The sequence below is a fragment of the Aquila chrysaetos genome, chromosome 9 (genome assembly GCF_900496995.4).
Source record: "Aquila chrysaetos chrysaetos chromosome 9, bAquChr1.4, whole genome shotgun sequence".
Classification (NCBI taxonomy): Eukaryota; Metazoa; Chordata; class Aves; order Accipitriformes; family Accipitridae; genus Aquila; species Aquila chrysaetos.
Window position 1 is genome coordinate 6,837,544 of NC_044012.1, and position 26,386 is coordinate 6,863,929.

At 40.3% G+C, this 26,386-nt stretch overlaps 1 protein-coding gene across 3 annotated transcripts in view; it reads right to left on the reverse strand.

Annotated features, from left to right (window-relative positions):
• WWOX (WW domain containing oxidoreductase) overlaps window positions 1–26,386 on the reverse strand; it is a 548,624-nt gene that overhangs the window by 51,850 nt on the left and 470,388 nt on the right. The window contains exon 9 of one of the 3 annotated variants that reach the window (XM_030024235.2): window positions 4,505–4,525. The exons of the other annotated variants lie outside the window; for them this stretch is intronic. Within the exon in view, the coding sequence (XP_029880095.1) occupies window positions 4,520–4,525 (6 nt within the window). The 3' untranslated portion in view covers window positions 4,505–4,519. Of the gene's footprint in view, window positions 1–4,504; window positions 4,526–26,386 lie in introns of those variants that run through there. 3 annotated transcript variants of the gene reach the window in all.

Consider the following 26,386-nt stretch of genomic DNA (forward strand, 5'->3'; position numbering starts at 1 on the left):
GTCAGTATAGGTTAGAAGGTTAATACCCAGGTAGTTCAAATAGCCAAATAAACTCAAAATCCCTACAAGAAATAACCTTTGTCTATCCAGGCACAGCTTGCAGTTATCTTGATGTTAAAAGCATAAACGTCTATCCACATAAAATTCATTTCAGCAGTACAAGGACTCATTTTATCAGTTCTTGGAAAACTTGTCAAGATTACTGACACTTAAGCCAACTCAGAACAAATTTTCAATCAATATGTCTAATGCTAGGAGGGATGTTTAATGTGTTTCTTTTTTGAACAGATGTGTGTTTATAATGTAGAAAAAAATGAATTAAAATGCATGTCATTACTGAAAACTGATTTCTATCTGAATCACACGGTAAGCCATTTCAGAAAGTATGTTTGAAAAGGACATGTCAGAGCAGTGTTGACTTTTTCCTGAGATCCTGATCACTCAAGAAAGGGATAAACTATTTGATAGACTGTTCATACAATATGGATATAAAATCCATGGTGGCTGAAGTGAAACGATGTAGTGGAAATGGGATCTGACAAGAGTAAGTAATGGTTCTGCTCACTTACTCTGGTAAAATAAAATTCCGATACAGATGGGCCCAACATGTGGGAGAAAGAAACTATTATCAGCAAATGCATTAAATATAGCAACTACAGCAACAATTTCATCTTGGAGGCAGAAAAGGTCAAACAAATTATAAGTGATAATTATAACAGCTATTTACTGTGATAATTTGAAGGGAAAATTATTCCTGGATTTCCAAACAGTACCGTCACCACAGATGTGAAGAATCATCAAGAGGATGCACAGGTACATCAGTATCTTGATGTAGGGGAAAAAATTCCAGTTCTTTTGACTCAGTGACAGAGGTCCACCTGGCTTCAGAGGGACCAGATTTCTGCCCAACACTGTGGGGCTATTTTCTTGCCCTCGGGGCGGCAAAAGCCAAGTTCACGGCCACGAGGGACCAGTAATGTGGGGTAAGCGTCATCTCCCCTATTTTTAGATGTGACTAACGTAGGTGTCTATATCTCAGCTTAATGTCTAGACTTCCTTTACCATCAGTGGAGAAAAAGGCACTTTTTGAGAACTATTCATCTGACCTAATTTAGTCATTTACCCTAAAGTGCGATAAGCTGTGGTATAGAAGTGCCGCCTTCTTTCCTTGGACGACAAAGAGAATCAAAACCTGCTAATTTTATGAAAAAAATCCTGCTACTAAGCTGCAAGTTCTTGACAAGAACTGAAAAACACTAAATCCACTCCGAGGCCTCCAGAACTAAGCTCCTTCTCTTGAACTATATGTAGGATCAAGAGCTGCTAAAATGTCCCTGTGACAAATGCATGATATTCAGTGTATTCGCAGATTTAGCTTTGACTTAGGAAGCCCTTTGAAATCTGGTTCTTATATTCAGGACTTTCCCAGGAATGGTCAGTTATGGCATTTTTGTTTTCATTATTTTTTTTCTTATGGGACTGGTCACTGGCTTTTGATGGATACATTATTTCCAGCAGGGAAGATAATATATGAAGCTGATAATCTGATGACATGTGCTCTATAGAAAATATCTTACAAATGTCAGAGGGAATACTGTTTTCTATAAAAACAATGACATACATATAACGGAAGCTCTGCCTCTACAAAATACAGCTTGTACATTGGGCTTTCTAGAACTGAAAGTGTAATGTGAATTTTATTTCTTGGAAACAGAGATTATTTATGCTGGCAACCACAGACATGACAGGATCTAAATAGCCATTATCCACTCACAACTGTGAGAAGCAGGAAAACCCATCCAATTTTACCAGGAACTTATGTCTCCTAGTGTCTCCCTAAGTCATGAATCACATTCCTTCAGATGAAATCAACTGCAGGTTTTATTAAAAGAGAAGTAACCTATAAAAAACCTGTTGCAAACAAATAGATAAGTCTTAACAAAAAGGCTAGCAGAACTCCTATTAATAAGCAATTGGGTCTACGGAAAAAATGTGACAAATCTTGAGTAGATTGATTAATTTATTTTTTGTAACTATTTTTTTGCATCTCTGGTAATAAAGCTAGATTTTTTGAGGATCCGATAGCACTAAAGCTTCAGGAGTGAAAATGGTCATTATTAAAATAAGCACCTTGACCTTTTAAATACAAGTAATTCTGTCCACTTCTATTTACATAGTGTCCACTTTTGCATCAAGGTAAGTTGGCATCCGTATTCAGTTTTAACTTAAATACACCTTTAAGGCTACCTCTCTGAATTCTAATAGCGTGCACTGATGTGGAACTATGGTCATTGTTTCTTAGCATTCACACTGGGAACCAGTGTAAGGTCAAGCTTGTGTTTCAGTAAGTAGCCTTTGAATTTAATTACCTCATATGAAAGATGAAATCTGGGTTCCAGTAAAGGCAATATGAATTTTGACATTGGCTTGAGTGAAGCTACGATTTCATCCAAGGTTACTGAATGTGCAGTTGTATATGCACCTAACTGTACATATATCCAAGGCTCTGTGGTCTAGGATTTCATGTTGCTTATTGTCAAGTGGAAAATGAAACTTTTAAAAAGGTCTGATTCAAATGGGGTACGAAAAGTCTGTGTATGAGCTTGATATCAATCACCTTTCTTACAATCATTATATGTACAAAATGAGTTTATCCATGCTGATAAGACTGTCATCACTGGGGGAAAGAATTATGTGGGTCAGAGCCACACTTAGCCACTTAGCCATATGAGGTTTCCAGGACAAGATCAAAAGTATTAATGGGAAATGATTTTCTTCTGAAAACTGTTAAAGCCACATTAATTATCCATTGTCAGCAATAGATCAATTGCTACAAAGGTGTCATGGTTACAGGACAGCCTTTCCAGACTGTGACACATCTGCTGTCTTGACTCCAGATGAGCCAGCCAATCCCATCATATGCAGACTCTCTCTGGGCAGCACCTGTGTTACTATGACGTATGAAAAAAATAAACATTTCGTCTAGAACTTTGGCTGATGCAACTGATTCAAAACAACACTCAGCAAAAGCAATTAAACCAACACCAAGGCTAATCCACCTGACTTTAAACTCACTTTGGTCTTCCGAATTGCATCCAAATTAGATATCTAGAGTTGTCTAAACTAGACTGTGTGAGTATCACCCATAAGGAAGTTTTGATTATAGTCCCTCGGCCGTGGAAAAACAGCTGTGTAAGTCATGTTGGAGCTTGGAAATGGCTCTTCCCCAGTTACTAGCCAGGCCAGTGTCCCCTCCCCACAGGTCCCACCACAGCTCCTTTCCTGTGTCCTAACAGCATCTTCTTTTAATTTAATTCCATGTTCTCACACAAAATAACAGGTAACCAGTAGCAAGAATGGTATTTTTAGAAAGTAATCCATCTACGGCTTCTTCTCTGTAAGTATTTAACTAGTAGTGACAAAGCAGCTGTTATTTTTCACACTTGAAAAAGCATGGTGATATCTCAGTTACCAAGAGGTGGCAAATGAAAGTATTGTCAGCAGTTGGATTAAAACCCTTGAGTTTCATTTCTAACAGTGATTTAGCAGATCGGAGATGTCAAATTCATGATAAGCATGATCTGACATCCTGGCTTTTGAAAATGGGACATATTTAACAAAAGTTAATACAAAAGACACAAGTATGCTAAGGAGCAAGCATCCCTAAATCTGGCCCTGAGTTACTTGCTGATGTCCACAGCAGATTGGGAGCTTTGCATGGCAGTCTGCTGTTGCCTCTGGACATTCCTGAAGTTCTAGGAGGAATCCGTGTGTTGGCTGAACTAATTCTTCTGGCTCAATCAGACAACAGCAGTCTTGACCTCCCAGCCCTACTGTAAATAAAGGCATGTTGCAGGATATTTTTACACATTGTTATTTTCGAAAGTTGTTCATAAAGTGAATTTCAGCCTAAATCTGTCCATGTAGGTCTCGCTGCTACTCCCCCCTCCCGCAGAGAGTACACTTGAATGCATCTTGAAGGGCTGCCTCAGTAAAACTGTTGGACACATTGTACAAGTAATGCTATTAAAAGTAAAGACACAAAGCCTGTTGCTTCTGTTTAGGGAACACTGGCAAATCTTGTAGCTCACAGTAATGTGAATGTAGCTGGTTTAATTTCTTAGGTTGTTTAATTTTAATTGGAATATTGATTCCCAAACTAATTTTTGTGCCATCAGTGTGAAACCCCTGCCTTGTAACCACTGAGATCAACCCAGCTAGCTCAACGCATCAAGCTCTGCCGGGTCTGACTCTACCCCAGCCTGACGTATCTTTCGGGGTTATGACTCTCACTAATGGGCTACAATCAAGGCTGAAATCTCTGTGAAGCCCTAACACAGTGGTTTGTGGCCAACGGACCTGCATAAACTCCCAGATCTACACCAGATGCCTCTACTGGCTCAAGCTCAAACCACCCTTTGACTCGGCGTGTAACCTGGCTGCACCACACAGAGGATGCAGATACTCCCACAAGATCTGCCGTCGCCGGTTCCACACTTCTGGTTATGATGGATGATTTTCACTGCTAATGAGGAAGAGAAAGAGAAACTGAGTGTGTGTTGGTTCCCTTCCAACAGCCTGTCCTGACTGACAGCTCAGCCGGCGCCTATCCACTTGAAAAGAAGTCTGAGCTGGAGATGGATTAGTGGTCACGTAGGCTCTCCAAAACATGGGTTTCCACAAAGCTTGACTCTATGCCTCTGGGTCCATTTTAAGCGTCAAACTGATTTTTTGCAGTTGAAAAGAAACTGTGTACACAACCTGCAGGATGGCGTATTTACCTCATCAGTCACAGAAGTGGATCTGCAGGGCTACCTCTGGTACCCCTGAATAAAGCGTCACCGGTATTAGGCAAATTATTATAAGCAGGAGAGAAATACTCAAGGGTGGAAGTTTTGGAGGCTGTAAAGTCCAATTCTTCACAAAAGATGTGCTCCTTAATGTAGATTTAGCATTGTTTCGTGTGATCTGCTGTAATTACTCAGAATTTGAACCATTTGACCTTACTAAATTAAGCCTCAGTGTTTCCCAAATCCTGTTAATAAAAAGCAAATGGCTAGTCTCTTACTCACTCTCTGGAACAAGTGCAGAACTATGGTAGGGGATTCAATGTACAAGTCTTTATAAAGCCTGTCGTGGTTTAGCAAACCAGTACGATGGGAGATGCTCTCTCTCCGGCTCAGCGCAGGTGTAAGCCTGTGTGTGCATCACTGCCACTTTGGTACAAACAGGCTGTGCATTGTACTCTACTCATCCATCACCCGCTCTGTCAACACAGGTCAACTAATCCTGCTCTTCGTGACCTCTGACCAGCACGCCGAAGGGAGGCAACAAAAATTCAAATGCACTGCTGAGGGAGACAGAATTGTTAAAGCTGCCTTTTCTTCTCACCGAGACAGGGTAAAACAAACTTCTAAATGCTATTAGAGAGCAACCCTCCGTAAACGAGGAGAAGCAGCTCTCCGAGTCTTCCCCTTTATGATTAATACGTTGTCAGGTCCTTCAAGTGCTTTCCCATAATGTAGACATTTTATTGGGTTTTGCTCTTAAAGACTCCTGCCTCAATTCAGTCATTTTATCTCAATATTTCATGGTTAAAAAAAATAACAACAACAAAGGCGAGCAGAGGCACAGCCCAAACCAGACAAAAGGAGACTGTAGACGCACCAGATCAAAGCCGCTAACTCCACAGAGGGAGCCGATTCCTCAGTTTGTTGAGGCAAAACAATAAAAAATGTTGATGCCCGAGTTAAAGGCACGAGTGGTGAGATAAGAAATACATGAAAATTAGAGTGAAAGAAGAAGATAAGCCAAACTTGCGGACTGGTGTGTCTGGAGCAGGGTTTTCACATAGGTGTTTACTTCTAGGTCTGGGGGCAAGAGAAGAAAAGTAGGCCAAAAAGGCTTTTGTACTTACAACAACAGTAATCTTATTCAAAATAATGGCCTTGCTCCTCATTCAGAGAAGTTTCAGTACTGGAATGGCTAAGCTAAAAGCATCTTCACGCCTCAACATTTCTGATTTATCTTTGGGACAATGAGCTCTCGATATTTTGAAAGACTGAACAGAAGAAATCGCAAGACTCATAAACAAACCAAGTGGAGACTTTTTGTGCCTTAGCTGTCAAGGTAGTCACATGTATAATGTTTTTATTGAAAAACTAAACCAGGTACTTAGAGCAAATTCAAAACACCTTCCCACTTCCTCCAGTTACTAACAATATAGCGGAAAAATATACACATTCACTTGTATGTTTTTGCTTGTGGGACCTGTGATCATTTCTGTAAACAGAAGGTAAGGCATGGAAATTCCTTTGCACTGAAGAGAAACTGAGCACAATAAACACAGGATAAACATTGCGCATCAAGTATTACAGTGAGTAATGCGTTCGCAAGAATCCTCCCTAAAGACTCAAGGTAGCGACTGGTGGTGATGAAAGGGAGGGATGTGATTTTACAAAATAACTTCCTGGGCAGGTAAAATTGAACCCCAAATGCAGGAGCAGAGAAAGTAAGTGGGATGACCTGGTTTTGGTGCAGCTGATCCAATACTCTATCACACTCTCAAAAGCTGTGTTTAAGAAGACTTCTTTGGGAAGGTCTACAATTTCGGTAACTGTATCTCTTAGCAACTTTGTTTTTCAGCTTGTTAAGAGGGATTTGTTTTTCAAATGTCGCTGGCAGCTTGTTCACCCGTGGAATGCAAATGTAAAAATTAAGGTGAAGCCAAACGAGAGTCATCCCAACATAAAAATGCATCAAAAACTGAATCTAAAACTTAGATGCTGAAGCCCAAACCATTTTGACCATTTCAAAAACCGAGGCATTCCCACTCAACCATTTTCTCAGGTTTGAGTTGTGGGTTGTATAAAGGACAAAACTGACTGTCCTCCACACTAGCACACTTTTTTGGGCCATTGATATAAATTGGAAGGCAACCTTTAAACACAGCCACAAGTTGCCAGCAAAATAGTAACTATTCCTCTCTACTGAGAGTACATAGCACTGACCCAGAAAATGTATGTTCTAACTGAATTTTTGTTACTACTATGTGCAATTTTCTGATCCGTTACCTGATATTTCTCTAAGACATAACTTTTGATATGAAAAACTGGTGTAAATGCAGTCCTTCGGCACAGTTCTAGCTCACATATGTGCACACAGCTTGCCACTGATTTCAACAGGAGTCACATTTAAACAAATTTAAACTAAATGTTCAGCTTCTGGTAGTTCCCAAGATAAACACGAGCAGGCCCCTGTGGTGTGATAGCCATTAAGGCAAATGCACAGCTTTGTTGATATGTAAAGCCTTGTAAGAGCCAGAAGCTGGTTATTCTTAGTCATCAAGATGAGATTTGAATCTTTGGGATGTTTGCCTAACCCTGTAGGCTTAATCCATTCTGAGTTACACATTATAATACACCAGCAGCCAGTTAGAATTGAATCTGGATCACTGCAAGGTGTTGCTGGTCAGATTATGGGCTGACCCTACCGTTGAAAAATCATCAATAATATAATTACCCAAAATACTACCAGAATCCTGAATAGAAATAGTTAGATGGCCACAAAGACTTATATATGATGGGTGAAAAGGCAGGAACTGATCAGCTTCACACTAGGAAACTGAGCTCAACATCATCAGACGTGCTCAGGATTGGAGGGGTTTTATTGCCAAGGCAGGAACAAGTGAGGAGCTGCTGAATGCAGCTGATATTCCACTGATAGCTAAGTAGGAGACATCCTTATAAAGCTGCTGAAAAGAAGCTTAAATAGGTCTTCGCAATTCAGGCTGAAAAGCAAGCTCATGTGGAAACCACATCTAGTTTCGTGCAATGGCCCTTTTTCAGCTGATAGGCTGAGATGCTCTTCCACTTGCGTTTTCTTTTGTTGTTGTTTTTTGTAGGACACTTCCTGTTTAGGAAGTGAAATGATATTCAAAACTGGGGGTTTACTGTAAGTGATTTCAATAATGTACTTCTCCTCCTACCACAACCACAACTCCAGTCCCTGTCTCTCCAAAAACAATAATAATAATGAATGGTAAGTTCATGACATGTTACCTCGTGATGCAACTTGGCAGCAAGACGGAAGAAACAGGAAGGTTGGCTCAAGGCTATTATGGAGCTAAAACTTGTTTGAGCATTTGTTTTATCACTTAAAACAACTATAAAATACTTGCCCTAAGTATATTCCCTTTTTTTTTTTTCCTAAATCATTCTCACCCAAACAACATAATTAGGAGCTTGAATTTTGTCTAAGTGTCCTTTTGAGACAGTGCATAGCTCTGTCACCACTACCAGGAAGGCATGCAGACACAGCCTTTGATTACTGGCATGCAACATAACATTGGACAACATTTGTTACAAATTTGTATATTTGTTCACCAGTGTCTTCTTTTCACCCTGTAATTCACATTATACTCCTAACTCCTTTTTACTACACTAACATAACCAGAATCCAAGTGTTTTCAGTCACTTGTAGATTCCTAACTGAAGGATCATAGTTTTCAGAAAGATGATCTTGTTTTCCAGATGTGAGGCTTTTAATTTAACCCAAATTGAGTTCACTGTAAACAGAGCACATAGATACGATGAATTATGAACTAAACTTCAACAACATAATTATAAGAAAACGTGGCAGAAAGGCTGCAAATTCACAAAGAGCTGTTGGCACGATCGGGCACTGTTGTGAAAAGGAAAGAAAAGCCAAGACGGTGTAAATAAACGCTATCACAAACGCCTGATATCTACCTCCACATTATGGTTTCACTTTGGTATTAAAGTCAGACCCGAACACATGCTGCAGTAATTTGGGAGTGATATTTTCTTACTTAGCATAAATGAGCATAAATGGTCATGTAGGATTCAGAAGAGAAAGAAAAATTTGGTAAGCCATCAGTTCCAAGGATCAATGTACAGCTGGAAGTACCCATTATCTCAAGATAAACAGGGACTAATAATCCCTGGTGGCTGTTAAGAGTCTTAAGGTAAATTTTCTTAAGCATAAGGGTGTAGACACTGTTGTCCTGGGGAAAGTCCAGCTCAGAAAACTCCCCTAGGGCTGGATGTTTCCACTGCATACGGTATTGCTTCCCACTACGTTTCAAAAGCTCGGAAGAGTTGTTACGTACTGTTAGCTGACACTTTTCAGGGTAAATGCAGATGTTTTTCATTGTTGGTTGGAGTGACTTTATCCCAGTGCATTCATGGGGAGTTTGGTCTGTCATGGTGCTGACTCTATCGTATGGAGTCCAAGCTGAAGACAGTGGGGTTTTTCTGGTGTCCAGCACCTCTGAATACCAAACCATTTAAGGGAACTTCTTGAAATAGAAAGGAAGATTTCTCTGCTACAAAACACAATTTAGTGAAAACCAACCCCCATTTTTTATTATTGTTTTAGGAAATAATTTTTATTAATTTTGACTGTAATATCCATTTTCTGGTAAGAAACATCGATTTACTGAGACGGGATGTTATTTTATACAGCTTGAAGTGGAAATGAAAATCTTTACAAATTTTTCAATTTCAATCTTTTTGTTTTTTTTTTTTTCTGTTCTAGCCTTTTGACCTCTAATTATGATTTGAAAGAGAAGCTATTTTTTAAACGATCACATTACTTACAGGACCTAAATATTTTTTTCTCTCTTCTCTCAATGTCTGTAAAATGCTTAGAGACTCTTTTGGAGGATGACAACTGTATAAGTTCACATAATTTGTATTAAAAAGTAAGAACGAAGAAGAAAAGATACAATGTACTTTTAATCAAATTGCCTGGATTCTTTTTTTGCATAACTCGCTCGCCTTATAACATGAAAATACAGGGGAACTGAATAATCAAGCAACTCCCCATTAAAAAAATGCAAATAATCCATTTTTAATTTAAAAGATAAGCTAATTAAAAATAATGGCTGTGGACAGTTCCTGACAAAGCACTTCAAAAACAAGAACCATGTATTTCATAAGACTTTAGTGTTTTTTAATTAAGATGATTTTTCATTTCCCCTCTTCTTGGCCTGTGATAATAAAAAGCTGCAATTGGAAACCAAGCAGTTTTTTCCCATTGAGAAGTACAAAGAAGCAAGACTGATGTTGCCCCTAAATGGGAAGAGAATAAAAATCCCAGACAGTTCCACTTGGCGTTAAAAGCTGGCCACAAATTTTTAATCAGGGGAAGTAAAGAGGAAAACTCACTGCTCATCATCCAGCAGTAAAGCTGTCCACTGGTGTTATCTCCCTCCTTGACTGTTGGGTACTCCAGCCTCCATTTCAGTGGCACTCACAGCTCTGTCTCTGCCAAGAACTTTTCTTTTCGCTCATCATTAACTATTTGACCCTCTTCCCTTCTCTCTGATGTCATCTTCTGACTGCGATTCTTCATGAACAAAAGAGCTGTCACCAGCTGTGATGCCAACAGTGGAGATATCCGATCAAAACATAGAAATACAGATACTTCTAACTTCTGTTAATGACTACATAAGGCTAATTTATCCTGTCATTAGAGTGTACCTTCTTAATCTTCCTTACACCCGTACTGATACAGAAAGTGGTAACCCAAGATTAGCTAGAGTGGGATAGCAAAAGAACGACTGGCAGCCTCAAAATGAAGACACAAGAAGTAAATGTAGGAGCCTGGCTCCCACACCCCCATCAAAGAATGAGCAATATTAGTTGGGTGTGGATTTGCCACTGGAAGAGGGGTAGGATACCAGTGCATCCTGTCTCGTCCCACTAGCAGTGCCAGTGTTGCACCAAGGCTTGGTGTGACAGGACTCCAGTCCCTTCTCCTCCCCTCCACCAACTCAGGCTGCTCCCAGCTGCATGCAGCGGCATCCAGCTTTGTTATTCACAAAGCCAGTTCTCGGGCCGGATATATCAACATGCTGTGGCTCTTCTGCACTACTCTGCAGACATGAACCAATGCAAATGGCCAGCTGAGGGAGATTTGCATCTGTTTTCTGCCAGCACAGTGGTGCAAAGCAGGTAAAGAACACTAATCTGGACCCTTGTGTCCATCGTGCTGTTTTCCAAAGATAGCAAGCAAGAACAGGAGACACAAGTTACGGCAAACAGACATAAGCACAAGAACATAACATCCACCTGACCGGTGGAGGATTAGAAGATACGCAAGACATTTCTTGGAAATGTTGTCTTAGTGGTCATAGTCTTAACAAGAGGAGGTAAAGAGGACGAGAGAGCGTGCGTGTGAGGCTGCAAGTCACTGATGGAGCTTACGACCGGGAAAGCGTAGCAGGTATTAGGGAAGGAACGCACGCAGGGACCCAAAAGGGCAAAGGAGCCCACAGCTAGTGATGCCACATCCTTCCAGGCTAAATTATTTTGTGATTCAATGATAATTTGTCTTTCCTGTGCATCTGTGCAGACCAACAGCACTATTTTACAGCTGCTTAGACTGTTTAGACAATATTTTATTAACTGTAATACCACTTTGAGAAGTCATTGCCTATTTCTAATTCAGACCTACCCAAGAGCTCTCCCACTTACGGCCACAGTGTAGGAACTCAGAGTCTGAAGAAAATCAGATGTTACTTGCCATCCGCCCTCCTTGCCCTGACAAGCACAAACTCATGTCTCTATTCGTTTTGGGGCTTATAACCGTGGGGTGAGAAAAATCCCCTCATGCATTGGAAACGTGGGGTTCATGAGCAATCAGGAAACCTTTGTAGGCTTGTAAAATGTGAGAGGCATACCTTTGCATCTCATAGGTCATATATTATGAATAGAGCCCACAGTCATTATACAATCAAATTTTATAGACCTTAATTGACTCCTTGAAAGCAACCTAAGGCTTTTAAAACGAGAGGCCTCCAAGAAAAACAGTTCTAGAGTATCTGAAGATGCTTGTAGGGCTGCTAAGGAATTCATTCAAGTTGTGTTTCTTGCTGCAAAATTTGTCAAGTTGAGAGAAATATGTGCCTTCAGTTTTCAATCAGATTATTTAGTGGTGCTAACGCTTTTCCAACACTAATACAGTTTATAGAAAAAGCCTGCTGAAACCATTTCCCTTTCTTGGAATGCAAGAAGGGCTGACTTATTTTAAGTTTATTTTTACCAATTTAATCTTCAAAACTTCAAAGTTTGTTTTCTGCTATATTTTTTAAGGCAGAAACCCAGTCTCTACAGGATTACAGCCAAATATGTGCAACATCAGGGTACACCTGGAAGTCATTAAGACCTGCATTTCAAATCCTGCTGCAAGGGGGGGCGTAGAAGACTCCATCCCCCCCCTTCTCTATGTTGACACCCTGTTTCTATTAGGGTAACCTTGAGCCAAAGGTGTTCAAAATAAGGAGTCAAACTGCAAACAAACACATTATAAAGAACTCTGCAGTACTGCTCCAGGGTAGGGTCAGAGGCCAATTATGTCAGGCTGAGATAGAGAAAGACAGAAACCTCATAAAGGACCTCAGAAAGTTCCCAAAGAGTAATGCGAAAGCTTTCAGGGATGTTGAAGCCTGCAAATATTTAACTTTAAAATGCACAGGAATAATTTTTCTTTTCTTGATCCTGTTCACTTAAAAATCTTCACTTGAGGTTAAACCAAAATCAATTACTTATTCTTCCCCAGTCATTCTCTTGAAACTTAGGCTCAATTCCATGGCTTGTTTGGATTTCTTTTTTAAAACCCAAAAATGCTAATATGATTTAGAACTCCTTTATATATATATATATATTTTCTGGTAAATTGTGACTTGATATAGATATGAGATGCCAGATTGTTGGAAGCAAAACAGAAATTGCACTGTGAACTGCCATACCAGCTGGTAACCACATTTTCTAGAAAATCTGTGGGCAGGCTGTCTTGAGAAAACAGAATGGGAGCTAAAATTGTTGCTATTTTTGTGTGATAAGTAGATAACTGAAAAGGCAAAACACAACAATTTCACTTCAGAAGTGTTAGTTTTCTAACTATTCATATTTTTTTCTCTCTTTACATTGGCTTTGCCACAAAATAGTTTGTTCACCCTTTTTAGCTTACATATATACGTCTACAAAATCGGCTTTTCATATTCTATTTATCTCATTTCAAGCCAGGCGCAGTATCCCCAACACAATATCGTAAAGAAATGAAGAGATGGCTGCTGAGCTCAACTTTTGTACTTGCAAGACAGCATCTTTTTTTGGAAATCATATTGATTTTAATGAGAAGCACCATAACATTGCTGCCACATTTGACTTATGTGTGTTTATTATATGAATAACTTGATTACTTTTTTTAGCATAACATCCTGATTTCTCCATTCACAGAGCAAGCAGCCCTTTGTCTCCTTTCAAAACAGTTGAGATCTGAATAGTGTTCCAAAAAGGCTGGTATGGTACCTGCCATAGCATACAAAAAAATCCTCGACTAACTAACGTGCAACACGTGCACGTGAAACTAAACCCAGCCGTTTAACTAAGGTGGGAGACTGTCCTTTTTACCTAGGACAAGGAACCATTTTGAGACGTTTGGGACATCAAACTGGTTGAAGGGCACCAGGCAGTGTCGCACAGGAAAACAAGGGTTATTTTTGCAGCCTCCCGGATTCATCCCAAGGCCGGGAATGGCACCGCAAACACCCCAGCTCCCGGCTTCCCCCCACGGGAGGACGGAGGGGCTTGTCTCCCGCTCCCTGTGGGCACAGCCTGTCCCCGTTCGCCCTTGCCGGGCTCCGACCTTCGCTCCGTGCAGTCTCAGCGCTGCCGGGGGAGCGCCCCCAAAACGGCAAATACGGGATAAAAAAACAAGTCTAGGCTGTAAGCAGCTGTCTAGCCACCGCTCCCGGGTCACTTCTGGCACTCGGAGGCAGGTGGGGGAGACCGTGATAAACCTTGTTTATCCAGGTGCAAAGCTAGACATGGGTTTTGCTGGTTTTCTTTGGAAAATGGTGGGGTGGTACCATGGGCTCTCCCCTCCACCTGGCTGCGGGGCTTTTGCGCGATCCCACCGTCCCACCCATCACTGGGAGATTTTGAGGCTTTAAGCGTGTTGGGGAAAAGCCTTTTTCAGTTTAAACAACATGAAGAAAAGACTAAATGAATCCTGCAACTTATCCCTCGTAACAGGGTAGATTTGCTGCGAGTAATTCTCCCCCAGCAAAGCCAGATGGCTGAATGGGGTGAGAGAGCACATTGGCCTTCTAAGCATGATTTCATTATTATTATAACTTAAGGAACTGATTGTTAAAAGCGCAAGTTTCAGGGCTAAGACCATGTGCAGCCACTGCTGGAAGCTCCGTGAAAAAGTGATAAAGGATGAACCAGAGCAGAACTTGTTGTAAGGCAAAGAGACAAATCAAGGTTGCGACTGATATGGTTGTGCCCTGGAAGTGTAAATAAATGTGAAATGCAAAGGGATTTCATTCCTAAAGTCGTACAAAGACTCTGCAAATTCAGAGGGGAAGCGGACATATTTTTTTTTGCTGCTCCACACACACACAAATGCTCCACCCCATGAAACTGCATTCATTTTTATGAGTTTTCTTTCCTTGCAGCACATAACCCTGTCGACACATAGCACCTTGTCTGGGGACCGAACACGAGTGCAAAATATTTCAGGGTGAAGTGTTTCCTTGCCATGCTTGCATGGGAAGGAATGGGAACACAGAAGGGGCTGGGGGTCTCTCCTAACACCCGAAGTGTGGCCAAAAAGAGCAAAGCCACCTGTTTTGGTAGAAGGTGGAGCTCTTGGTGAAGACAGGGGAGCAGGGGCCAAATGACTGCTCTGCTGAGTCCTCATCGATTCCTGCTTCTTCTTGGGGTGGTTCAGTTTTGTATTTCTCCCGTCTTAAATTAGGATTTAGATTTTGAGAAAAATGGCAAACAATGGGGTGAGCGTACCGAGCCGTTTCTGAGGGCAGCCTCAGCACGGAGACGTTTTACACTGGGTTAGGAAAGAAAAGATACTTTAAAAGTAAAATCTTTGAAGGGTATCAGGAGCAAATCCCCTTGTGTTAAACATTGACCTCTGGGACACACAAAGACTGGAAATAACTGCAGTAGTGTTATCCAGTGGTCTTAAGGAGCTGGAAAGCATTTAAACAAGCACTGGACTTCTGCCTTGACTCCTGTCTTCCCAGGCCTGCAGCTCTAAACGTCGGACTAAACCACTGTCAAAAGCCAGGCGAATACAAACTCACATCATTTTCTGTTTAACTCCGTATATTTAATTACACATCGAGCTAGAGAGGTGTGTTTTAGTTAAAAATATACTGACAGGCAAAACTCTCTGTAGCATTTAATACAACTGAGCAAATGTTTTCCTCCTGAAAGTGCCCTGGGAGGTAGGGAGAGTAGGTTAACGAAGGTACTTAAAATGTGAAAAGCACATGTAGCGTATCACCAAATATATTTTGAGCTGCATAAAAGATATGCCTTGTTCTAACAGCTAACTCTTAAACTCTTAGAAATTAGAAACACCTGCACAGCGTGTCTCAATGCTATATTTATTTGTCTGTGAATATTTATAAGCATTTAAACTACTAATGTTGTTGGCATTGTTAAATCTTGATTGTGAAGTTTGTAAATATTCAAAAGAAGCAGATGTTTACTAATCCCATTTACCTTTAAGGGAAAAAAATGTAAAACTGGAACGAAAGCAGATTGTTAAACTGTTTTCCCAACAGAAACAACCAAAATAAATTACTGCAATCTGAAGACTATAAAGAGTGACTTCAAAGGTCAAAGGATTAAAGACAGTCTAAACCATGAAATGCATTTTATTAGATTAATAAAACATATGATTTTGCTAACTTAATTATATGAACAAATTAGCTGGAAAGGAACTTCAGAGCTTGCCATCCCAAATTAACGCCGGCTATAGCGAAGGTGCAGCAGCTACTGACCCGCTCTCAGCTCGCTCACACGCTTTTCTCTCCGAGCAGAGCCGTCTCAGAAGTCAGCGTGAAGGCAAGAGCGAGGAGGGTTCTCGGGAGCGGGGGGGTGCGACGGCGGCGGTGTGAGAGCCGAGCCCCGCGCGGCTGTACGGCTGCCAGGGCTATTCACGCTCTTCAAAGAACTTGGTACTGCTCTGGGACCGAAGCTATAGAGCAGGCTCAGCCCGTGCCAAGGAGGCCTACACTTGGCTCTGCTGAGTAACCAAAACACTAATTCAGTTCTCTGTTCATCTGTTTTAAATCATGCTTTTAAGTGTATTTATGTGATAAAGAATTGAAGCTGTTTCTCTTGGCCATCTAAATAATTGGGACACTCTCCTTTTCAAATAGATTGACATCTAAGTACAACAAGCACATTGAAAAGTGAATTTTGGCTCGCAGAGCCTTGCTTTTGCTTAACTCTTTCAGAGCTTAAGAGTGGCTCTTTTCGAAGTCAGGTTTCTCAAGGAAATATAAGCCTTCCAGGGTCCGAGCTGTTCCCATAGAAGTCAGGGAAAGCTCGATTTAAAACGATCTCAAAAAGAGCGTTGTAGCATGGACTGTTTTACACACAAAAAGAAAATATTTTCAGATAAAAGACCGCATTATTCAATTTGTGAAGAAACTCCACCCCAAAGCAAGTGACTGAAGAAACTGTCGTTTACTCCCACTACATCAGCAGAGACGAAGAAATCCAAGCTAAAAAAGTACGCCTTTAAAATAGGGTGGTAACTTCTCAGGAGACAGCAGCAGAGAGAAATGCGATAGTGCCACGTTTTGCAAGATCACTCTCATTAGCTTTATGAAAGTTCAGATTCACGTTCACTTGGTTAATTCACCCCCACAGATACAGCTGGAGGGAACAGTGCCTTTGCAGCTCCTTCTGCTGTGACATTAAACATGGCAAGGTTATCATTTGATATACCATCACCGAGGAATTGATTTATGGCCTTGGAGGGGGGGTGGGTCTCTCTTTCCCAATACTTTACAATTTGCTTGGGCAACACTGGAAACAAACCCTTAAAATTTCTTAAGTAGAAAAACTTGATAGCGTTAACCCCAGTAAAGTAAGTTCAAATGTATCTTCCTCCTTAAGTCCAGTTCACTACAGATGCATGCTTTGCTGATTCATTTCCCCACTCGCTATTTTAGGGTTTACATACTGGATTGACAAAAAAAAAAAACCCAAACAAACCAGCTTTTGCCATTTTTACTTATTATTCATCCCTCAGACTATCATTATTTTGTGATAGCGAGACAGCATTTCACTTCAATAGCATCACCACCATGTGCTCTCCCCATTAGTAAGCCCCTCTCAGAATCCACTAAGTTTCAGTCTAACGAGATGTGATAAAGTGACGCAACATCCACTAAAAACTAAGGATTAGTGCTGTTTCCAGATGACAGAATGCTTTGAAAGGTCCTCCTGACTGCTGTTTTAGTCTGCATATGGATCCTCACACTTTTTTTCTTTGTTTATTTCTTTTTTTAAAGATAATATCCTAATGTGTCGTCAGCTTTGGATTGGAAAGGAGATGTACATGAGTGCAACACTTTTAATTTTCAAGGTCATGTAGCCCAAATCATAAAGGAAAAGCTCTCTTGGGTCCATGCAGCAGTGGCTGAACATGCAAACAAACAGCTAGATCTGGAAACAATTTCAGCCTGATTTATGGGGGTTAACCTTACATGGACTTGGGATTTTTTGTTTTACTGAAAGGAAAGCAGAGAAAACCAAAAAGCAAAATCTTCACTTTTTCAGGTTGATGATACAAAGTCATTTCTTACTTATGCAGTGTCATCTGGCTCTGCTTCCTCGTGAGGAGTGGTTTGGACAGCCGTGTCCAGAGCCAGGAAGACTTTTCCAGTGAAGCCACACCAGATCTCTCCTGGCTACAATGGGGCAGCACGATGGGCCATTAAGGGCCACTCGCTTCTCAGCATGACATGGGCATGCAGATCTCCCTCCTTAATGTTTAACCTCACCTTTAGCTGTCCTTACCAGCCCTTGCTTCTGTCTTCAAGCATCCCTGAGTCAGCTGTACGCACAAGCCCGGACTCAGCCAGGTAGCCACCAAAAAGTGTACGTTTTGCCGCCCTACGCCACAACACGTAGCAATACCTACTTTTGCTAATGGTTGCCCCCAGGGGACTGAGAAGACCATATTAATAGTAATTCATGTTGGGATGCTCTGAATCAGCAAGACTCATAACAAAATGAAAATAGCAGCAGCTTTGCATCATTACAACTCTACCCCTTGTGGATTTTCTGCTAGTGGCAATCTCCCTGAGCTGGCGTAGACTAAAATATTCTCCTCTTAATACCATTCTCCCTCTCTCCAACTCCTACACTCAAAGCAAGCTGTTTACTAAGTGGCACTACTTTCTTATTTTAATGAATGCATGCAAAGCATATTTATATGAGTACTAGAGCGTAGAGGTTTAACATCAAGTTTTCCCATTGTAGATCCCGCACTCTACTCGCTATTTGTACAGTTTTTATTCAAAAGAATCTCATACTACAAGTGCGAGTCAGAACAACAGCAAAACCAACAATCTCTACTAATTACTGTATTAGCTCTACCAACAATCTTCTTGTCACCTCTGAAGGTTAAATATTGGGATAACGGTCACCGATAAAACACAAAACAGCATTAGTGCTTCACACGAGAGCAACTGCGAGATCCTCACTCGCAACCCTTTGGTATAAAACATGCAAGGGTTTCTTTGTCAAGCCAGTGAGATACTAACCTTGTTTATCTGCGAATGCAAAACAACATTCCCCATCCAGCAGTGTCACTCTGACCTTTGTGTGGAACCTCAGTTCTCTCCACGCAGCATAACAATGCCGCTTTTGTGCAGCCAGTGTAAGGCCATGGGAGTCAGGATTTACTGCTCTGGCAATTTAATCATAACCTTCATACTTCGTGGCTTATTCAGTTCGCATTCCAAAACAAAATATATAACACGCCAGAACTTTTTCCTTGCTTCTCCTATCTGTTAACTGATACTCATTATCACTCACTTTCCAGTGATTTCTTTTTACTACAAACACAGGAAGGAAAACCCCAGAAACAAAATGCACAAAATGCTTGCTCTGGTAACACAAAGCGAAGGATACAGCTTTAAAAGCTCTCACTGAATTGCCTTTTTGTGCACCCCGCAAGAAAAACTAGCTGTACTTAATATTTCTATGCCCACACTGAATCAATCTACAGAGAGCAAAAGTTACAAACCTTTTAACATTTGGAAATAGGTATTAGAATAGTAATTGTCTAACCTTTATTCATTGCAGGTGCAGGCCGTATGTGTATTTAGCATGCGTTTTAAAAGGAGATTTACAAATAGCTAAAGCAGTGGCTCTGAACTGCAGGCAGCCATAATTTGGGAAAGATAACATGCAAGTGCAGAGTGAATATTACAGATCTGTTCCTGAAATGAGCTGAAAACCTACGATCCAATTAAATCAATAGAAAACACAGCTGCTCAAGCACTCTAGGGCCCAAGCTGTAAATCTGAGCACTGAACACAACCTCTTTTTTTTTTTTCCCTAAGGGGGTTACCTGCTTATCCAGGAGCGGTACTCGTGGCACGGTCTGCGTGCATCGGGGCAGCTCCCGCAGCCGCCTTCACGAGTGGTGCTCAGCCTGGCAGTTTTGGCTTGGGGGGGTCGTGTGAATGCCTCCTTTCAGTTTCAGTCCCATGTGGTTTCACACTTCGACCCCACAAGTTCACTTTGAACTTCAGGTTCAAATGAATGCAAAATCCCAACACAAAAGACAGTCAAAACCACCGCCTATTGTGGGAGAACCAAGCCTAACTGTGTATCACATGGTTTTAAACAAAAAAATATAAATTAATCTCATAATTTCAATGAATGTTTCCTTACAGCATGCTGTGAAAACAGAATACTGCTACTCCTTCCTTAGTTTCAATACGAAAGTCTCTTAATACAACCATTGTGTTTTTCCATGTGCTGGCTTCTAAGTATATATACGCAACCATTAAGTTTCATATCGTAACTGTTCAAATGTACTCAGAGAGTACGTACAACTACAGGAAGATTATTTTTTAATTTCATATGACTATAAATAGTCTGCCTGCCCTGGACTTACAGACAAATCTAAATCAATGTTATACTAGCTCAGTCCGTAAGTTGCATGTGTTTGTATATTTATATCTGCATCTGTGAGACAGGGAAAGGAATCACATTTATAAGTAATTAACCAGTTTAATGAACATCAGTCAAGGGAGGGAAATCAAGTTTAAATTCAAGTCTATCCTTTGCTCCCAATGCCAGAAGAAACTTTGTGACCATTTTGTTTTTCCAGCAAAACACATAGGTAATGACTGATAACAGCCATTTATTCTGTCTCAGATTACTATGCAAGTATTTGGCTAGGACTTAACCCTATTGAATTCCAAGTAGTTTTAGAGTTTTACTGGAGGGAAGTTTTAAACTCTCTCACAGACAGTCATATTCCAGCACTCTTAATGCTGCTTTGATAAAGGCAAAGCACTGGGGTGCTTGTTTCAGGTAGTTCAGAATAACAAAACACTTTAGCAAGTTGTCAGTGAACGCACAGCTCTAACTAGAGCCTGATACCTTGCATATTTGTATTTCTGCATCTAATTGATACGTTTGGTTTGGGGATTGCATGAAAAAGTCAGTCACTTGAATACAAAAACTGCCACAGGATATGTAACCAGTCATCTTCAGGCAAAAAATAAAAAAGTCTGTGAACAATCAAAATAAACTCATGAGCCAAAAGCAAGGCAGGTGGCTACGCCTGTATCTGCTGTGCTAAACTGTGAAACTAAAACTTTTGAAAAATCAAGACCTCCTCCCATATATAGTTGCCATTGCAGAATTTGTTTCAGCCTTTGCATTCAATATACACTTGCCACATATTGATTTTTTTTTTTTTCCTTCAAAGCTAATCTTTTGACTTTCCAACTGCAAAGAAGAAACATTGTCAGACTGTTATGAGGAAGCTCACTAACAGTTCATGCATTTGATGCTCTGGCTATAATGTTGTACAAATCTAATGTCGTAAGTCCTGGGTCATGTACAAATATAGAAAACAGCATCAAAGATGCAGCTTTTCCCCAGGTATTGGTCTTTCAGCTTGCAGAAGACTCATTCATTTCAAAACACGCTGGAATAACTGACTGACTGCACTGAAGCCCATAACTGCCTTTATATATAAGCCTTTGTATGACATTACTGAATGCCTCGAAACATTTTAAAGTTTTATTACAGTGTTTGAAATCAACAAGGCAATTAGTGAGACCTGAGACTGTGTACTGGACAAACAAAACTGCCATTGATAGTATTTTGTAAAAGTCAATGGATGACTTGGGTTTACGGGCCAAGTGTAAGTGTGTGTCCACAGACACACCTTTTCATTTTTATAACTGTAGTTTAGGCTTTAAAGGAAAAGTCCATATTCCCCAAATCAACTTTTATCACTGTTTTCTGATATAAATAACAACAGGGGAGAGACAGGACGGAGATGATTAGACTTGACAATAATACGGGTAGTGGAGTGGGGTTTTCCCCAAACTAGCAAGGGATTGATAAACAATAAACATATTCTTGTATTTTAATGAGGCCTTTCTCCTAAGATACCAAAGCAGTTGAAAAGTACCACGCATGTCCCAAACTGCCATGAAAAGTACTATGTGCCATTGAAAAGAAAACCAGCAGTAAGACTTCTACCCAGAACAGCAAGAGTCAAAGGTGAAGGTACAGTGACAGATTCCTCACTTCCAGCCACAGGCTGTAACAGACGTTTCAGGAGAACCGATGTCTACAAAAAAGTTTTCGTAGTGGGAGGGAGCACTTCATACACATCTTATTGTACATGAGCAGACATAAATAAGCATACATTTTCTGGACCTTTCAATGTGTACAGGAGATATCTGTAATCAATGCTACCGCCACATGCAGCTAGCTGGCTTTCAGTAGATGACATATGTTCCTAATTTGTTTCCTGCGTAACCAGAAGGTGTGTTTACTGCTATGAAATCAAGTTAACATTTACAAAGCATAATTATCTTTAAAAAATGACTTTGCCATAACTTTCAACAAACTCAAAATAGACTGGAAAAGAAACAAGGACTGCTGTATCTTATTAAAGTTAACATTTTATTGAGCAGGTGGAAACAGAAGTCAGCTGAGCTGTCTGTTCTTAGTTTCTTTCCTCTCTGACCTCTCCTGGGAAGGGATGTATTCTAACAACTGAGTAACAAGTTTATTCTGATTTTTTGTTTTTATTCTGGTGTAATTCTAGTTAAAAGTTTTGATTCACAATAGTCCAGATCAAAATCAGAAACACATGGGTGTCCTACAGGCTACAAAACTCCCCTATTCTAGGTTTCTAGCCAAAGTTTATAAAATCAAGCTGAGACTGAAGTATATCATAATTGCAAGACATTAAATGCGAAATTAAGTGACAGGTAAGTAATCTAACACGACAATCACAATGACAAGAGTTTTATTCACCTCTACTTTTCAGAGTCACATCTACCTATAATTTATGGCGTACATATTATCACAATTTGATGCAACATTTACATTAGTTTAATCAAACACTTTCAGAATGCCTGGTTCATTACTTGCATGGCACTATATCAATTGCACTTTACTTACTTCCCTAATCAAAGAGTATCTGAATTCTTTGGACCAGACAAATGGATATAGATTTTACAGGAACCAAACAAACTAAATGCATATGCATTATTTTAACTGTGAAGCATTTATATTACCTCATAGATGTGATTTCTAATCCAACTGGCTAATACTATTCACTGAAAAATCACACTACAGTACAGTAATTTAAAGGGATAATAAACACATAACACAATAAATAGTAACGTTCTAAACTCTTGCCCTTCTGATAGAGCTGTGATTCAGTCAAGTTCAACCATGGATATGGAAGTAAGCCATTCCTATTCATCAAAACGAAAAAATGCATATCAAGACCCATTGATTTCAGTGGGATTTAAATACAAGTTTAGGTTCTGGATGGATTAAAGGTAAGCACACTCCTGAACTAGAGCCTAAGGACATACACACTAAATGATGCCAGAACTCCAACATTACTTCAACTATTCTCTCTTTAAAGTTCTTTCAATGAAATCTTGTCATTTCTCTGTGTGCAAATCCTTTGTGCATATCACCCATGGCAAAGGGTGGCAGATCATGTTCTTGCTTCATGTATGTTCAAGCCTTTCCTATTGCTTTATCTTGTCAATAGCCTATAGTTATATATCATAACATTCATTCTATGTTTTATTACCCTTCCCAACGAATACTAGGCTGTAGCATCGGAAAACCTTTACAACTGCCATTAAGTTGATCTAGACAGAGATTTTTTTTTTCTTAATTCTCTTCATTACAGAAATATCCTTTATTTCCTTTAATGACAGATTATAAATTCACTTTAGAAGGAGACTTGTGCACACTGTGGTTGACGCATACCATACAGAAACTGTTGGAGAAATTCTTGTTGACTCTGAGGCGTGCTTACACACAGTTATAAAGCACAAAACCACACTTCTTGGATACTTTAAGTATTCCCGCCCCCCTCTTCTTTCCAATATTCAGCGAAAATCTACGAAGTCTCCTGCAGCTAGCTAAGTCAGAGTCTGCTCTGTATCCTATTCGAGCTCAGTGTGAGAACTTGCCGTGCACCGAGCAGGAGACACTAGACGTGAGACAGGCAACGGTGTTGTCCTCCGAGCCATGAATCCTTTCCAAATCTGCAGTGTGGGAGAACTGCATAACAGCATCCATCAGACTAATGCTAAAAGGAGTTCCCAAGATGGGCTCCGTATGATTGTTTAAAGGACTTCTAAAGCAGTTACTAATATTTTGTACCCCAAAATACATAAATTAAACATTTTCAGGACACTTCTGGTTCACACACCCAACTGGTCTTTCTTATGATGCTCTACCAAGTCTACGTACTTGCTTGGACACTACGGTACTACGCTTTCTATCCTTTCCCTGTGCTTCAGAGGCAGAGCACAAAGGACAGAAACGTGGGCGCTTTGAGGACTTGCCAACTCTACTGCTGTTGGTGCTAAAACGCTACTTCTGGGGGTAGCCGGTCATCCTGTCATTTTGGAGAGCGTGTGGTTGGCGGGCAGGCAGCGTGTGAGCGCAGAGTCAGCCTGCACAAGCACCCAGACCGACGCGAGCCGGCGTTTCCAGACCTCGCAGTACAGCCAGCTCTGTGCGATGGCCACAGGAAACATCTGCATTCACAAATACTGGCAAAATCTGGTTTTTTCCCCAAATTTTTTTCCCATGGTAGAGTGACCATAAAGGTTCAAAGATGAAAGTGCTCAAAGCAGCTGAAATTCAAACTATTTTACCGTACATTTTAGCTTCGGAATATTTTGCACTTAAAACATTTTTGAAACGTGTGTAGTCCTGTGTCAGAGTAGCTTTTTTTCACGTACACCAGCAAATATGTTTTTGAAGAAAACACAAGAAACAGGGGGTGGAGGAAGGCTGGGCAGATTTTACCCCGATATTAAATATTAATATTAGTTAATGAATTACTGAAAATCAATATTAAATAAAACCAGTATTTGTTTTGTAGCTCCGTGTGGCATCTTTTCTCTTAACACAGGAGGTTTTATGTGGCATTTAGAAGCTTTATTGTTTCAATAGCAAAGGTAAAGAGGTTAATTCCTCTTTAACAAGGGGCTCTCCCCTCCTTTCCCTCCCCCCTCTCCTTTTTGGCTCGGCCTAAATTTCTAACACTACCTTATGAAATGTAGTATACAGCTTTTAATTGTGCCCAGAGGCAGTACAACTTCAGAGAGGGTTTGGAGCAACTGGCAGAGGATTTGCAGAACAGCTGTGTTCCGGGAACATGTGCAGCGCGGTGCAACAGCCCCGTCAGCACCTGCACCCGCTTAGCGCGCCCGCCCCCACCGCTCCACGCACGCTCCACATCTGGGATTAATCACCCCTTTTAAAGGAATTAATACTCTTAACGTTTTTATTTTATTATACCTGTAGGAACATGATGCTATATTAAAATCTGCAGCTTATAAGTAGTATTTTGTTCAAGCCAGAGTTACTGGGGGGAATAAAACCTCCCTGTGCTTTGCCAAGAATGAATTGTTTTAATATCCCAACATTCAATATTATTTATTATTAAAGTCGAGCGCTGCTTTGGTGAGTAACTGGCTTTCTCGTGCTTTAACCTCCTTTTCCCCACTGAACTCTACCTTACAGTTTCAACATTCGCTGGAAATAAGCTCCCATAGTTCCTCCCCCTCCACCACCATTTTCTCAGTGTTCTCTATTCATGTTGAAAGGTTCAAAAAAAAAAGTCCTTTAAAAATGTGATATTATTTAAATGTCATTCAGTTCCAATAGCGGTATTTGCTTACAGAGTTTAGGCAGCACAGAACTCTATTCATGCATGAGTTATGCCACATTAACCATTTACGATAGATTTTCATGTTAATTCTACAGGGGAGAAATCATATTAGATTTGCCCATTTTGTGTAACTTGTAATGGAATTCTGCAACATGAGTCCTGCTCATTATAATGATGGGGACTAGAGAGGAAAGCTGAAAAGAAGAGGGAAATCAGCTCTGTTATTAATTCATTAAAACACACAAATTTCCCAAAAGTCAGACACCCAAGTGAACACTTTTGAGGCAAAACCACAAAGATTTGCCACTATTGGTGGCATTTGGGAGTGCACTAGAATTCAGTTTTATTAATTTCTCTGAATCAACAGTTTATCCCAACATCTGATGCACCAAAATCCACAAGCAATAGAAAAATACAATGCTAATACTTTTTGCGTTATTCTACAGAGCCAAAAAGGCATAGTGTTAAACCTTGTCTTGCAACATTTCACACTAGGAATGTTTTGGTTGGTAAGTATTAAAGGTTTTTGTCTTGAAACCCACCATTTGTCCAAGAATTGGAACAGAAATATTTATCCCCCAAAACCTTTGGGTAAATACCATCCCAGGTTTCTCAATATATATTTACTTAATTTGAAAATTTAGTCTGCAAAACTATTTATGGCATGAAATATTCTGAAAATTAAGCAAAGTAGTACAACATCCAAAAACAGTGCAAACATTTTGCTTCAGGATTTATTTTCCCACTGGTAGCTACAACATAGTCCTTTTGCATTCCATAATTCAGTCGCCTAACGTGGTTCTACTGAGCTGAAAATGTTCAACAGCAAAATAACTCTTAAGCCAAAGCCATATTGGTCATGGCCACTCTTAAGGCTAATTTTTCTTGTAACTGAGAATTGGCCAACCTCAGCAGCCTTCTACTCGCATTTATCTATGTTGGGTACCCTCTTCTTGAAGGAGACGGACTACAGCACAAAACTAATCGTTTTTTTGGCTCTCTGCGTCCAATGTCTTCACTCACTTTGCTCAGTGCTCAGTTGTTCTTCCTTCAGAGCAGATTTCCCTGTTTCTGTCATAGTGCATAGTATATTTATAGTGACTGTAGC